Source organism: Dipodomys merriami, unplaced genomic scaffold (genome assembly GCF_024711535.1).
Source record: "Dipodomys merriami isolate MVZ:Mamm:240054 unplaced genomic scaffold, mDipMer1.0.p SCAF_2, whole genome shotgun sequence".
NCBI classification, from domain to species: Eukaryota; Metazoa; Chordata; class Mammalia; order Rodentia; family Heteromyidae; genus Dipodomys; species Dipodomys merriami.
In genome coordinates, this window is record NW_027203381.1 from 113,893,161 (window position 1) to 113,910,014 (window position 16,854).

Consider the following 16,854-nt stretch of genomic DNA (forward strand, 5'->3'; position numbering starts at 1 on the left):
AGGGCCAATCCAGGCCTTGCTAAGGATGAGTGGGAGAGCAAGCCAGTCCTTTGGCCCTCTGATGGTATTTGCCAGTCATTCATCCAGAGCCTCGGGACTCCAGAAGCCAAGCTTTTCAAGTGCTAGAAATACTATCGTGTGGCCTCCAGTTTTTCCTGTTTCCTCTTCAAGTTTATCAAGTAGGAGCAGCTGGTTTTTTAAGGCCTGGCTTTCCTTCCCCCGGCTCTACTGACCGCCACCCTGCCTGGCCTCCAGACTCTGAGGCCTGACTTCCTAGAAAGGTAGTTTCTTTCCCGCTTAACTTTACTACTCCCTGAACAGTTCCCCTCCGGCTCCCCCTCCCCTCTCTCTTGCTCCCCTTCCCCCCTCAACCCTGAGTACATTCCGTATTCTTATAACAAGGTATACGGAGTAGGAGAGGAGGTAGTACACAGTCCCTCCTATTGGGAAATTCTGCCCCAGGGACTTACATGGCACACAATCAGCTGAGGAAGTGGTTGGACTAGAAGTGCAGTTCATTAGGACATTGCTTGAAGGAAGCTTCTCAAACATGTATTCTCTGTTAGGCACATTACTGTTTTTCTTTCTTTCTTTTTTTTAAAAAAAACACTGGATACTTCAACACCATATTTGTTTATTTTTTAATTTGGATTTTGTGGGTTTATACGTTGGACTTTGTATTTGCTAGGCAGGTGCTCTATCACTTGAGCCAAGTCCCCAGCTGTTCGTGTTTTATTTTTCCAAGCAAGGATTTTTGCTCTGGCTAGACTGAATCTCAATCATTCCATTGATACCTCCTGAATAGTTGTGATTCCAGGTCTGTGCAACTCTATCAGCTTATGAATTGAGATGGAATATTGCTGACTTTTTCCCTGGGGTGGCCTTGAGCTACAATCCTCCTGATCTGTACTTCCTAAATAGCTAGGGTTACAGGCATGAGCTTTGAAGTTTGGCCTTAAGTGGCCACTTTAAACAGCAAAATCACCACCACCTCCACCACCATCACCACCACCACCAAAACAAAAATATCAAGAATCAGTAGGCCCACAGAAAGGACCCTTGAAATTATAGGGGTCTTTGCCGATCTCACCTGGGACCATATGCATCACAAAACTCAATTTTCCCACCACTCTGCCAAGAGAGACTAGAAGTGTGTTAGGAAGAGTACAAGTACAGAACTCACAGTCAGGGAGGACTTACTGAGCTAACTAGGTAAACTTGGGGTCTGAGTCACAACTTATCCATCCAAAAGATGGACAGGAGCTAAGACAAAAAAAAATAGTAAAGGTTCCCAGATGTTGATGAATAGAGGAGAGATGTAATTATCCTGCCACATGGCCAGCACCAAGTATGGCGGCACATAGGGAACAGGAGGCCCAAGACCAGGGCAGGTGAAGATCTGGGCTGGCACAGGAGGGAAGGGGAAGAAGAGAGAGAGTCCCCAAGAGAATGAACACAGTGTGCTCCCCAGGCCCCCTTGCAAGGCCGAGTCGCTGGAGCAGTTGAACACTAGCCATGGGTGAGCATGCCAAAGAATCAATTACAGGTGCATTAGCCCCACCTAATTACGGTGCAGGCGCCGTATTTCTTTACATATACTGACTATGAATCGGGCAAAATGCTCATGTGAAATCCATGAGTCAGAGCAGGGTGGCTTCCCCAATGCCAAGGTATCAGGGAATGTACTGCTGACCCTCGTGGCATCCCGGGACAGACTGCTCATCCACCCTCCCCTCAGCATGGCCCTTTGCATGACATTACCTATATCTCTTACAAGCCTTGGAAACTTCCAGATGCTGGCTTTGTTACTTGCTTAGAGAGTAAAGCGTGTTCAGTCAGGATCACAGCCAGCCTGTCCTGTTCCCACATCCAATTCTTCCCATCTTCAAAAATAGCTTTTGGAGGGAATCTAATTCTCCTCTTTAAACATCATCATCATCATCTCTAAAGTTAAAAAAAGTCTCATGATTATGAGCAGTGAAATTACTATATAATTTTCTAATTAAGTGAATAAGGCACAAAAATACATGCCTTCAAGTCTTAATTTGGACCTTGAACCTAGCACGCCAGCCTTGATCATCCTACACATCCTGGAAGTGGGCAGAGGTAAAGAGGAGATGAAGGCTGATTTGGGGGTGAGTGGGGGAGACACACCTTCCGCCCCCACGTCTGGGTTCTGACTCCGCTGTTCGTCCAGGTTGGTCAGTGACCTTGCGCATTTCTGAGAGCTTTTTGTTGTACTCAGGGAGACAGCCCCTAATTTGGCCATTTCCAAGCAGAACAGATGGAGTGTAGATTTCATATCTGAATTTTAAGTGCTGGTAGAAGTTTCATTAAGTTATCAAATGCACCGGGATCCAGGATCCAGCTTCATTGCCAAGTGGCGCTCTCTGGAGTTGGGGGATTCCGGCATCCCACAGAAAAGAGAAAGGGTTTTGTGTAGATGCTGGGGAGGCGGGGAGGGGTTTGATCCGGTTACTTTTATGCTAATCTAATCCAGATGGTGCTTGATGAATAACTTTCTAGGTTTGGTACCTGGTCACCGAGCAAGGTGTTGATTTTCATAGGGCTTGAAACATTTGGATAGAAAAAACACTGAGGAATGTCTGCAAATAGGGAATGCAAGCTTAAGGAGTATAATTCAAGAACAGCAGGTGATCTTTAGAGTAACTTTTTAATTGATTCATAGATTCATTACCTTCTCCTTTGCTCTCTCTCCCTCCCTCCCTCCCTCCCTCCCTCCCTGCCTTCCATCCCTCCCCCTCTTTCTCTCTCCAGTATTGAGATTTGAACTCAGGGCCTCAGGCTTGCTATGCAGGCATCTGCTGATGAGCCATGACTTTAACTCTTGTTCTCTCCTCTCCGCCCCTCTCTCTTCCCCTCTCCCTGCCTCTGCTCCTCTTTTCTCCCCCCTTCCCTTCCCTTCTTCTCATAGTCCCTCTTTTTTCCTCTCCTCTTCTGTCCTCCCTTCCCCTCTCCCCCTCTCCCCTTCCCCTCTCCTCCATTCCTCTCTTCTCCTCTTTCCCCTCCCCTCCCCTTTTCTCTTTCTGCTCTCCCCCCCCCCCCCATATCTAAGGTTAGTTCTGGACTTAAACAACAACAAATTGACAATATTCGGAAAGCTTTGCACATGGAGTGAACATGTTTTTCCCATGTATTTCTTAACTAATATAATAACTACTTGCATAGCACATACCTTGTAGTAGATATTAGAAGTAGTTTACACAGGAGGATTGTGAGTTGGTCATATTCTATGCAAATGTTATGCCTTTTGAGACAAGGTCTTGCTGTTTTGCTTAGGCTGGATTCAAATTCCCTGGGTAGCCCAGGATGACCTCAAACCCAAGATCCTCCTGCCCCTACCTCTTGAGTGCTGGGATTATAGACATGCATTACCACAGCTGGGTTTGTGCCATTTTATGGTAGTAACTTGAGTATGTGCTGGAGTTCCAGGGAGCACAATTACCTGAATGGATCCTTGTTTTCAAGTGGTGTATGATTGTATGTGGGTAGCATCTATGCACAACAAAAGTCCTCTTAAATATACATGGATATGTGGGGATAATTAATCAATGGACCAGTGTGCAGAAATAGAGGAAGGAAGTAATGAGAGAAAAAGTAACAAGATGAGGAAAAATTGGGTAATTGACTGTTAAAAACCAACATGAAGACAAGAATTCAAAGTCCAGAAGAAATGGATAAAAAGCCTTTCTACAGGTGGAGATGGCACCCGGGAGACATGTGGCATTTCAAAACCTGTAAAACTATTTTTTGCTCAAAACATCAGTTTATGATGAAATGTTAGCAACTTCCAGGGTTATTTTTTTCCGTAGAGAGACATTTGGGAATATTTTTAATTCCATATACATTGAAATTCCTTTAAATACTTCGGAAATGATAACCTGCCTATATGGGAAGTTGATTTTGTTTTAGGCTTTTATAAATAGGATTATTTATTTTGTCTTAAGCTTTTGTAAATAAGATTATTTGATTTTAAAACAACCCAATAGAGTCATTGTAAAAAAATAAATAGCTTACTTATAATCCTAGATGTCAGGAGGCTGAGATCTGAGGATTTCAGTTCTAAGCCAGTTTGGACAGGCAAAGTCCATGAAATTCTTTTTTTTTTTTAATTGTAAAGGTGATGTACAGGTTGCAGTTACATATATAAGATAATAAGTACATTTCTTTGCAAACAGTGTTACCCCCTCCTTCTTTTCTCCTGCTCCCCCCAAGTTGTAAAGTTCATTTCCAACATAGTGTCTACTGATTATCCCTGTTGCATTCATTCACCCTTCGTTCAGCTGTTTCTGTAATTTCCCTTCCCTTCCCCAAATCAGATAAACTTATACACAAAACAGAGGAAGTCAAAGACAGTGACCACAGGGAATAAACCAGAAGCAAAAAAAATGAAAGAAAAAAGAAATAACTGCAAACAATACACCACAAACAGAAAAAACAAAAACCTTCTTGTTTCCATATCTTAGTGAAATTCTGAACTCTAAGTAACCGCACGTAAAGCCAGAAGAGAAGCTGTGGCTCAAACAGTATAGCTGTAGCCTTGAGTGAAAAAGCTAAGGGACAATACCCAAGCCCCATTAACAACACACACACACACACACACACACACACACACACACACACACACCACATTTTTAGAGAAGAGTGAGCTCTAGAGTGAACTCTAGAGTGATAATAGCAAATGTGTCTTCATATGAACTGGTCTGAAAGATCCTAGAGTCTGAATTCTCCCTATCTCTCACCACCACCTTCTTCTTCTCCGGCATTTCTTATCCGGGACAGAGACTCTCCAGGCCTTGCCCTGGCATCTCTCTTATTTTGTCCTCCATCCTTACCTCCTCTTAAAACGCACCAGTATTTGGGGGTTATTTGTATATTGGGGTGTGTGTGTGTTTGTGTGTGTGTGTGTGTGTGTGTGTGTGTGTGTGTGTGTGTGTGTGTGTGTGTGTGTGTGTGTGTGTGTGTGTCCTGGGGCTTGAACTCAGCTCCTGAGGGCGATCCCGGAGCTTTTTGGTTCAAGGCTCACACTTATCACTTGAGCCACAGCTCTACTTTAGTGTTTTGATGGTTAATTGGAGTAAGAGTCTCATAACCCAGGCTGGCTTCGAGCCTCGATTCTCAGCTCTCAGCCTCCTGAGTAGTTAGGATTACAGTCATGAGCCACTGGCACCTGGCTTAATTTGTGCTTTCTTAGTATTCCTTTGGAGATCGTCAGCTTTAGCTTCCTACTTTTGCTCATGGTAAAGAGCATGAACAGGGGCTGATGAATCAGACTTCAAATCCCTGTTATTTCTTTAGTGATTTAACATGCTTTGTGGCTTTTCAGAAGCAAGGTCTTCACTGAGAAATGGTTCCCCTAATGAGGATTGGACATCACACAGAATACAGTTCTGGTGAAAGTTTCTGGTACTTCCCAAAAGTCTTACCATCAATCTACTTAACACAAGTACTAGTTGGCATAAGGCCAGGAGTCCCAGTCAGGGCAGGCCAGCTGATGAAGCAAACAAACCCAAATCTTGTGGAATAACAGATAAAACTTCCTGTTCATTCTCCAGTGAAATTGGAAAAGAGGGAGATGGTGCTCTGTGCATTCATTTAGGGACCTGGCCTCCCACCCTCTTGTTCCTCCCCATCATCCGGGACTTCAGCCTGTCCTCTGTTCCTGCCATACAACAGCACCCAGGGATGAGTGAGAAGTGGATGCTCATGCAAGGAAGTGGCAAACATCACCTCTTCCCTCTTTCCAGAATCTTCTGTTGGCCCATATTACTGCAAGGGGAGGGCTGAAAAATGTAAAACTCCCTTACAGACCAAAAGTATTACCTCTACAGTGTCCAGACTCTCAGTGGGCCTTCACTCTTCCTCTGGTTTTAGGACCAAGAACTGAGCTCATCACTTAGGAGCGATAATAGTTACCCTTGTCATCCGTGTCCCTTTGGATTCGTCCGGTATCAAAGAAATGTCTTGATGAATTCACATCTATTCACAGTTGACTTCCAGGTCAACTTCTTGGGACCAACTGGGTCCAGAGGAAAAATCTAATTTTGGGTCTAACTCACTTTTTTGTTTTTTTTGAGGTGACAAGGATTTAATCCACCACTGAGGCACACTTGTTGCTGTAACCACTTCTTGGTGGTGTTGTTGATGGTGTGCGGGACCCAGGCCTGGGTTACTTACCACTGTGGGTCCTTCCTTCACCTTAGGACACTGAGTCAGAGCCCTAAACACATTTAAGAATCATGAAAGTCATGACACCTTTTTCTGGAAAAGCCCTTCCCACATGCAGAGACACCTCTTGAGTATGTGTGGACAGAGGGGTGTGGTCTCTTATCTAAAGCATTTCCAGGAGGAGGCTGCCACTTTTTTAAAAAGAGGAGGAAGGGAGGGATTAAGACCATAACCATTAAATCCCCTTTTCTTCCCAGAAGTGGGAGGGGCCCTCGGCCTGTGGAGGACCGGACAGTACTTGCGTCCGGTGCTCAGAGTGACTCAGGCTGCGGCAGCCTTCAAACAACTTGGACTTCATTGGAGAGTTCCTGGCTTCGGGACAAAAGCAAAAGAATTGGCAGCTCATTTTGGCTTCTCCTCTCCTAATTGTTAACCGCTTTCATATTTTAGTGATAAGGAAGAAAGAAAGAATGGAGTGAAAGAGAAGGGAAGAAAGGGAGAGAGGAAGAAGGAGAAGGAAGGAAGGAAGGAAAGGAGGGAGGGAAAAGGGAAGGAAAGGAAGGAAGAAAAGGAAGGGAAGAGGAAGGAAGAGGAAGGAAGAAAAGGAAGGAAGGAAGGAAGGAAGGAAGGAAGGAAGGGAGTAAGGAAGGAAAGTTCCTTTTCCCTGCAAGCCTGGCAGGCACATTTCTGGACCCCCAGGGCAGATTCTGGGCTGTATGCTTGTCTGTGAGTGGTCCAGAGCTGAGAGAGTGACTGGGGGTGGACCTAACTAGATAGAGTTAGGTTGGTCTGCATTCCACCCATAAGATGCTGCATTACTTAGCATCCCTCAAGAGGCTAATAGTAATGCTTATAGTCCTTACAGTTCCGAGTGTAAGCATTATGCCCATCTTTGGGTCCTCAGCTCCACCCAGACTTGAGCTCCTCCCTGCCCTGGAGTTCTCTGCACACAGCTGGCCCCTCCCTCTCTCCGCCCAGATCCACCTGAGCTCCATCTACCTCACTTCCTACCCCCAGACCCTGCTGCTAGCTAGATAGTGGAAGCCGCCATGTGCTCCCTCTCCGGGGCAAATATGGCTCCTCTAATAAACCTTGTAATAATCTTTCTCCTGTGCCTGCCAGCCTCTGCGTGGTCCCCCGGGATGGATGTGAAGATCCTTTCACCGAGGTGGTTTATGATAGATAAATGATGCCTATGTCTGTTCTATCACTGGATCCTTCCCTGGGACCCCAATCTCAAGAAGGGTCAGAGTCCTACACTTTTTTTTTAAATTGTTATTATAAAGGTAATGTACAGGGGTGTTACTGCCTCATAAATCAGGTAATGAGTACATTGTGCCTAGCAAGCATAAGGCCCTGGCCTCAACCTGCAGTTCTAAGAATGATGGATGTAACGTGAACTCTGAGATGCATCATGGTTAAAAAGTGGCGGGGGTGGGGTGGGGTGGGGTGGGAGGGGCTGGTCAATCTGCGTGGCTGCTTTGGTCTGGGGGTCGGGGAGAGGAGGGGGGAGTCCCGGACACTTTGGTGTACCTGATTCTGAGAATTCCTGCAGGGAACTAACTGGGTTGACTTTGGTTTAGCCCAAGACATGACTTCCCCAAGCTTATTTTGTGCAGATCCTCCACCCGCTACCCTGTATAACACCTGTTACTCATTCTCTAGGCACTGGATTAGTTTATGCCAGTGAGTTTTCATTGTCTATAGAGGGGAGATAATGATCTCAGAGCCAAGACTGCTCTAGCTTTCTGTAGACATCTGCAACTCTTTAAGAGATTCTTCCTCTGAACTTAAAAAGGGGAAACAAAGATCTTTGTCAAACTCCTCAAATCTGTTAGGATCTAGTGGTAGCTGTAACTGTGGGAGACTCTGTGTGTGTGTGTGTGTGTGTGTGTGTGTGTTACTACTTGCAATTAAACCCAAGGCCTCTTATATCTCTATCTTTGTAGCTATAACCCCAGGCTTTTCACCTTGTTTTTTTGAGGTATGGTCTCCCTAACTTGGTCTAAGCTGGCCTTGAGATTTCAATCCTCCTGCCTCTACTTCTGGAGTAGCTGGAATTACAGACGTGTGCTACCATGCCCAGCTTTGGGCCTCTAGGGGTTTTGGTTAATCCACAGTGGGGCTTTTGCCAGGGAAGAGAGTATTTTGGAGTTAATCATGAGCTGCACCCATGCCCCTGAGCTGGCGGGGAATCTACACCCTCCGCATAATTAACCTCTGGCCACCAGTTTAACCTGGGTCAATACAGTGTCTCAAATTACACTGGTCTTGAAGGACTCTTTTTTTCTCCTGTCCTTGGGCTTGAACTCGGGGCCTGGGGACTATCCTCAAGCCTCTTTGTGCTCCACTTGTAGGCTTTTCTGAGTAGTTTATCAGAGGTAAGAGAGTCTAACTGACTTTCCTGCCTGGGCTGGCTTCATACCTGGATCCTCAGATCTCAACCTAAGTAGCTCGAGCGGATTACAGGCGTGAGCCTCCAGCACCCTGTGAAGGACTAATTTTTAAGGAGTATGTATTTCTGTTTTCTTTCCATTAGTAAATATTTGTCTATAAACACTGATTATAAAAACTTTAGCTGAAACTATTAAGAAATGAAGCATTTCGACTCATCCAACATGATAGAGAATTTGATTCAGAGAACTATTCAACAAAGCTGTACTAGTAGTTGTTTTTTAACAAGCAACTATGCAACTAAGTATGGCAGTGCACAGCTGTAATCCCAACAGGAGGGTGGAGAGCTCAAAACCAGCTAGACAAAGCTAAGGACATCCATCTTTTGAATCATCCAGGAAAAGCAAAGTGGTATGTTGACGGGGAAGTACTTTGGGAGCAGTGGGCTGGCTCCATTGGGAAGTGGGTAGCTGCAAGGTACACTGGGTTGAGAGCAGCTCTTTGTTCAAGGGAAATGTGGGCGCAGGCTCCCACTATTTCTTCCTAGGATGCTGTTGGTACAGGGACAGCTTCATGCAGTCCTGCCATCCTCATTCCAGACGAGCTCTTTCCCTACCTCTTAGGTCTTCTCCATGACTATTCTCAGACATTCCCGTGATTGTAACTTCTCTATCTTCACAGCACTTTGGCAACACTTCCTGTCTGTCCAACTTGTTGGTGTGATTGCCTTGCTCTGATCTGCTGGTCCTCAGCAGGGCCTCTGCTCCCCGAAGCCTCATCCTCTCTGGTGCTCCCTCATTCCTTCCTGGGGTTTGAGCTGGGACTCCCAACCAATCATTTTAAGAGTTCGCTTGCCAACACTCATTTTCATACTGGTGGGATCACACCCCCATAATAAGAAACACTCCTGCCTGGTGTCCCTCTGCTGCTCGTCTTAGACGTTTCTCTTAGCAAGATGGCTTTGAATGGTTTTCAAGAGGGAAGAAGAAATGGAGCCTAGGCCTGAGCTAGTGCCAGAGGGCATTCACAGCCCACTTCAGGACCCGCTGCCCAGACAGATGGGAAACACCAGGCAATGGTCTCAGTCCTTTGGACTGTGAGTTTCTAAGAAGCCTGGGAGATGGGAATGGTGCCTTTTGCCAGGACTTGTTTTCCTTTCTCTCTTTCTCTCTTTCTCTCTTTCTTTCTTTCTTCCTTTGTTTCTTTTTTTTCTTTTTGTGTTGGTACTGGGATTTAAACTCAGGATCTGGGCATTTTCCCTTAGCTTTTTTGTGCTCTAGGCATGGTCCTATCACTTGAGCCACGGCTTAACTTCTGGCTTTTTGTTGGTTAACTCTCCTGTCAACTCCTAGACTTTCCTACCTGGGCTGGCTTTGAAGCAGGATCTCAGATCTCAGCCTCCTGAGTAGTTAGGGTTATAGTTGTGAACTACTGACATTGGGTCAGGACTTATGATTCTGAGAGGAGCTGGAAACCTTAAAAAGAAAATATAACCATGGTCATCTGATGGAAATCAGGGCCTTCCAAGACAGCCCTTCCTCTCCTGCCGCCTCCTTCTCTGAGGCTAAGGGTTGCCAGGGCAACCCACACGGCCCTCAGCAGAAAGTCCCTGGCTCTGCTCCCAGCAGCCTGCCGCTGACCTCCCCAGGTGTGAGGAGGAGGAAGGGAATCTCCATTTTGCATGAACCTTCCTTCCGCATTTCTAAGAGACGCCTCCATCCCCTGGGCTGCCAGGCCATCCTCAGAGCATCTCAGGCCCAGGCCCCACTTGGCTCTTCTACTTGCTTCAGAAGGAACTGGGAGACCAGGATTGGGAGCCTCTGCTAGGTCCTGTGCCTGGGTAGCTGAATACATCAGACCTCCATTCAGCCTTGGTTCTAGAGGCCAGGAATCTGAAGTCAGGGTGTCTGTAGGGTTGAGATCCTTTGAAGGCTCTCATTCTGCATCCTTCCAGGCTGCATATAGCCACCTTCCTTCAGGGTCTCTTCTCCTATAGGAACCCCACACAGGTGCTACTAAGGATCTTCCTTTCTTCAGTGTCAATTATGTCTGCAATGACCCTTCTTTTTTTTTTTTTTTTTTTTTGTTGGTTGTGGGGTTTGAACTCTGGGCCTGGGTGCTGTCACTCAGCTCTTTATCTCAAGGCGAGTGCTCTACCAGTTGAACCACAACTTCACTTCTGGCTTTCTGGTGGTTAATTGGAGATAAGAGTCTTATGGATCTTCTTGCCCTGGCTGGCTTTAGACCAAGATCCTCAGATCTCAACCTCTTGAGTAGCTAGGATTACAGGCGTGAGACACCAGCACCTGGCTAGACCCTATTTTTTTTAAAAAAAACTATATTCTAAGGTCTCTGGTGACTTGAGTAGGGTCCACAATATTCAGTCCACAACGAAGCTCCATTGTGCCTTCCTCCATCCCCTGAACTTCTTCCTAGCAGAGGCCCTGCCAGCCTGTCCTCTCCCAGGAGGACATGTATGGCTCGCTCTAGGAAGGCTTGGGGAGCAGAGAGCATAAGTCTCCCTCTGGACAGGTGTCCGCATGTTCAGAGACACCCACTCAAAATAGTTTCCTGCTTCACAAAGGTGTTTGCAGGCTCTATGGCTGCTGGCCAGTCCCTTAGCTTTCTGAAGGGGAAAAGCCCTCTGAGTCTCACCATGGGCCAACTCAGCCCCAAATGTCTGGGCCAGGCATGGAGCGAGCAGCTGCTCATGCAGCCCTGGTCCATACCAGAGCTGCTAGGGAAGCCATATTCCGTGGCCCCCACTCCACCTCCAGTGCATTTCTGACCCAGTAGTCCCTGCCCCCGGGAATCAATGTCCTCCTGCTCTCCTGTAACTCGGCTGAATATCTTCTAGGTTACCTAACCAAACTCCTACAAAACCACACCGCCTATGCCTGTGATGGGGATCATTTGAATCTACAGTGCCCTCGACATTCCACGATAAGTATCCAATCGGCATTTTATGGGCAAGATTACCAAATGTGTAGTTCTCAGAAGCCCGCCTCCCAGAGGGAAGACAGCTTAACCTGTGTGGCATCTACCACCTTGCAGGTATTACCTTCTGCAGCTCTGTTAAGATGGTGAAATTATTTCAACATCCGATCTCTCCTTCTCCATCTCTCTGTGTCTCTGTCTTGTCCTTCCTCTTCCTTCCTCTCTTTCCTTGCATGTATATTTGTGATTATGCAATCATGATCTATGTGACTATATCAGTGATTATATCTGACTGTGGAAGTCACGATTATGGCTTTCATGAGAGTCCACTTCACACCCATCACTTACAGGTGAGCTGTAATTGGCTTCTCAAAAAGATTATTTAAAAATGAAAATCATTAGCAAATATTCCTATTTCTTTTCTCGAGAACTAAAAATGAACATGATTCAGATTCTGGAAGCTTACCTTGTAAAGTATGTCTAATACAGATAAGTGTTCATATAACTCCACTTTCCTTATGACCTTCTAACTTGCTTTCTTCACTCATAATTCAGGAAACTGTCAAAACTGATGGATGAGGATGTAATTGTTTTCAATTTTGTTGCACTTAAAAATTTTTTTTTTGCCACCAGGGCTTGATTCAGGGTCGTGGGCACTGTCTCTTAACTTTTTTTGCTCCACACTGGTGCTCTATCACTTGAATCAAAGCTCTACTTCAAGCTTTCTTTCTTTGGGGGGGGGAGGTCCAGTCGTGGGACCTGAACTCTGGGCCTGGGCGCTGTCCCTCAGCTCTTCAGCTCAAGGCTAGCGCTCTACCACTTGAGCCACAGTGCCACTTCTGGCTTTTTTTCTTTTTGCTTATGTGGTGCTGAGGAATCGAACCCAGGGCCTCATGCATGCAAGACAAGCACTCTTCCACTGAGCCACCTTCCCAGCCCTACTTCAAGCTTTCTTCTGGTTAGTTGGGGCTAAGAGTTTCAAAGACCCTTGGCTTTGAACCACAGTCCTCTGATCTTAGCCTCCTGAGTAGCTAGGATAACATACACAAGCCAGTGATACCTGACTTACAGTGCTCTTTTATAAGAATAAATCATATTTTAAAAATTCATTCTGTAATTGGAGGATGTTTTAATATTTTCAAATTTTTGTATTTATAGGCAGTGCTTCAGTGATCATTTTTATGGTATATTACTAAAAATGGCATCCTTGAATCCTAGAGTATACATCACACACACACACACACACACACACACACACACACACACACACACACACACACACACACCACATACAACTGTTGTCTACTCCATTCGAAGGGATGGTACAACTTGTACTTTTGCAATAATAGGTAAGAGCATCTGATTCTGGACATCCTTATAACACATGTTATGATCCTATTTTGCTAAATTTGCCCATTTGCTATTAATAGACATTTATTCATAGACATCTCCTTACTGCAGCAAAGCTAAGTACAGCCCCCCCCTGCCCCTGTCCTTCAATCTGCAGGCCCTCAGCTCCCACGAACACCCTAGGAGAAAGAGATTCTTTGCAGAAAACCACAGGTATCTCTGTGAAACAAACGAGTCACTATGAACTTCCTAAAGAAGTGAGGGAAATAGCAATAACTGTCTTTGTTTTCGATGGTTTGCTTTCCCACTGGTAGCTACTGACATTATTCTTGCTGGGAGCTACTCTGAACAGCCCCTGTTGGATTTGTTCTTCTGAATAGAACCAGAAACTGGGGGAGAGGATTTTAAGTCATTCTTTTGTTTTGTTTTCATTGTTATGTCATATGTGGGTAAAAATTTGGCATAAATGGAACAGTTTTCATGATGGCTTTCAGTATTGATGGCTTTTTTTCTCTTTTGTGCCAGTACTGGGGCTTAAACTCAGGGCCTCAAGCTCTCCTTTAACTTTGGTGCTCTACCATTTGAGAAAGAGTCTCATGGGCTTTTCTGCTTGGGCTGGCTTCTAACCTTGATCCTCAGGTCTCAGCCTCCTGAATAGCTGGAGTATCAGGCATGAGCCACTGTGGCTGGCTTTCAATTATCCAAACAACTTGTATTCCTCCACCTCTGGCTTCTCCACAATTTGTAACTAGTTGGTCAGGGTGAGCCACTGGGCCTGGATTTTGTTTCTTTAATGCTTCTGATGTTAGGATCTAACATTAAGATATTGCAAGGTATTCTCATTGCAGGTGTTGAGATGGAAATTGGTTGGTTTCTGTTAGCCATGGGAAATGTGGATGGGAGCTAAATTCACTAGGAGGCCTAACAAGAAATTGAATTAGCTTTTATGTTGGGTCACTCTTCCTAATGGCCAAAAAGGAGAGGCAACAGTAATACAATGATGTAAAGACTTTTTTTTTCTAATTTTCACAGTTTATTGCTTCTATTCAGAGAATCATATCAGAGTAGCCATGTGGCTGGTGAGCACACCCGTAGAGTATGTACTTGTATGAATTCCCTTGATGTGGTTTCCATGCACAGATGGCTGACATGTTTCTTTGGGACATGAGAAGTCTGTTTCTTTGTGTGCCGGACCCCACCCCACATTGTCCCCCTGAACCAGCAGCCCTGTTGGTCTGTCTACATTCCTTGCTCAGCTGCCTGCCGCCCATCCCAGGTACCTAGGCTGTCTGCTGCCATCCTAGGTGCACAATAAGAGTGTTGGTGGTACCCAAAGGACAGAAGTGCCCACTTTGTGAAAAGCAGCTGTTCCTGGCATGCTGGAGCCCTGTCACAGCCACGCACCCCTGAGGGAAGAGAATGTTCCATTAGGCTGACAGGTTAGCATTTGTGAGCACAGTTCTGGTGTTGTTCTAAAGGTTGGTTTGCCAGAAACATCCCCACATGCTGCTTTTTCATTCAGAGATCAGGAATGAATTTCCCGTGTGCTGTTCGGATCACACAGGATGCTGAGGCAGAGTGCTTCCTGGAGTAGAGTGAAAAACTGAAGGTAGACAGGGGCAGATGGCTGAACACAAAGAGGATCGTTGCTGGCCTCGCAGTGTTGACTAATGTCCACAGGAAGTCTTCTCTCTGCATCTCTGTATCACAGTTTAGACACAGCCTGTTCTGGGGCCTGCTCTGAGGTTGTCATAAAAAGCCCCCAGTGGCATCTGAGGGCTGTGTGTGCCATCTGAGAGCCACATCTCCTGGGAACTGAAGGGGTTCCCTCAGGCACTCTGATTGACAATCCACATCTGCAGGGCTTCTGAGGGTCAGGGAGACATGGGGTAGGCCAGCATCCTTCGATGAGGACATGGCAGCAGGTGAGCTCCTGAGTCTGCTCCTCAGTTCACTCCTGAAGTATTAAGTAGATTCTTGGGGGCCTTCTCCCTACTACGTGTGGCACCTTTTTTTTTTTTTTTTTTTTTTTTTTTACCAGAGTCAAGTCCAAAGGCTCTGAGCTTATAAACCAGGACCTGGAGGACGGCAGGACCACAATGGGGCTTACTGTGGTATGGGGTAGGGTGTTTAGAAGTGTCCATAGGACAGATTTGTTGACCAGGAGCTGGAAAAACATCAAGGGAGCATGCATGCACATGCATGTGCGAGAGACAGAGAGAGAGACAGAGAGGGAGAGACAGAGAGAGAGAAAGAGAGAGAGGCAGGCGCAAAGACAGAGACAGAGAAACAGAGATTTAAAGGAAAGTTTTAAGTCAACAGATTGAAGCTCCCACTAAGGAAATTGCTCCACAGAGAGGACGTAGGCCTTGTAGCCTTTACTTTGGGAGTCGGGATGAGATGCACTCCAGGATCCCCTCAGGATTCCATCCGAGGATGGGAATCAGCTTTGACACTTTATCCATTGGTTGTGTGCCTGGGCATAAGCTGGAAAGAGTTTGGGGGCCTGAGGCCTCTGCCACGCGACCTCTCCTGGGGCCTTGGAGGCTGTTTCTAAGGTGCGGTGCTGGTTTCTGACCCTCACAGCACTCTGTTTTGAAACTGAGGCCGGTCCTTGCCTTGCCTGCCTCCAGACTATACTCACAGGTGTGGGACTGAGCTCCTTCCAGTTCCCAGAAGCCTTTGCAATGCAGCGCCTCTGCCAAGAGATTCAACCAGTCCTGGTTGACTGGATTGGCTGTTCGATGCGGCCTGGCTCTGCCCAATCAGGGTCTTCCTTTAGGAAAGATCAGCGGGGTGGAGAGCACCCCCCTCCCACCCATACACAGTTCAGCTGTGACACAGCTCAGGCCAGATGGGGAGCCCACCCTCCCTCCCCAGAGTCCAGAGCAGCCCAGGCTAGGGGGCCAGCACATACTGTATGCAGTTTACAAGCCTATTCCTTTTCTACCCCTCCTTCTAGAAGGTGCTGGATGAGTGCCAGAACCAGCGGGCCTGCCACCTCCTGGTCAATAGCCGTGTCTTTGGACCTGACCTTTGTCCAGGAAGCAGTAAATACCTCCTGGTCTCCTTTAAATGCAAACCTAGTAAGTAAACTCAAAGGGGACAGTGTGCTGGGGTTGGGAACCGTTCACGCTCCTGAGGAAAACCTTTTGTCCACAGTGTTCATCCAGCTTTGAATATTGGGTGGGGCTAGGGAGGGAGGAGAGGTAGTCAGACAGACAGACAGAGACAGTCAGACATAGGGAGTCAGAGAGAGAGAGAGAGAGAGAGAGAGAGAGAGAGAGAGAGAGAGAGAGAATATGGAGCTCAAACTCAGGGCTCAGCCTTTTCAACCATAGCTAGCATTCTACCACTTGAATTACACCTGTCCTTCCAGCTTTGTGCTGGTTGGTAGAAGATAGAGTCTCTCAGATTTTTTTTTTTTTAATCTTCCTTGGGTTAGCTGTGAGTCGCGATCCTCAGTTCTCAGTCTCCAGTGCAGCTAGGATTACAGGCGTGTGCCTTGCGAGGTTTGGTTGTCCTTTAGGAACAGTGACACAGTTGCTGTCAGAGTCCCCCACTTCCGATGTTGGGGAACCTGCTCGCACTTGCATGCAGAGTCTTCTGGAGAGGAGAGAGGCAGGCTGGAGCCTGGCCTCTAATCTCATCCTTGCATTTTTCTCTGTTGCCTTCTGCCGTGGCTAACGCACACTGGTTTTTATCATTAATCCATCATCAGCAGAGCCTGGTTTGTCTTCAGTGACTGCATGGTTTTTGTTTTTGTTTTTGTTTTTTTTTGGTCACGGGGCCTGAACTCTGGGCCTGGGCGCTGTCCCTCAGCTCTTCAGCCCAAGGCTAGTGCTCTACCACTTGAGCCTCGGCGCCACTTCTGGCTTTTTTCTTTTTGCTTATGTGGTGCTGAGGAATCAAACCCAGGGCCTCATGCGTGCAAGACAAGCACTCTACCACTGAGCCATCTTTCCAGCCCCTGCATGGTTCTTG

The 16,854-nt window shown here is 46.5% G+C and overlaps 1 protein-coding gene across 7 annotated transcripts in view; it reads left to right on the forward strand.

Moving 5' to 3' along the window:
• The window catches only part of Eva1c (eva-1 homolog C), a 73,721-nt gene that overhangs the window by 18,731 nt on the left and 38,136 nt on the right, over positions 1–16,854 (forward strand). For 4 of the 7 annotated variants that reach the window (XM_070030569.1, XM_070030567.1, XM_070030568.1 and 1 more), the window contains 2 exons: positions 11,441–11,637; positions 15,833–15,956. The exons of 1 other annotated variant lie outside the window; for it this stretch is intronic. In XM_070030569.1, the coding sequence (XP_069886670.1) occupies positions 11,441–11,637; positions 15,833–15,956 (321 nt within the window). Of the gene's footprint in view, positions 1–83; positions 282–11,440; positions 11,638–15,832; positions 15,957–16,854 lie in introns of those variants that run through there. 2 more of the 7 variants (XM_070030572.1, XM_070030571.1) reach the window with 2 other exon arrangements.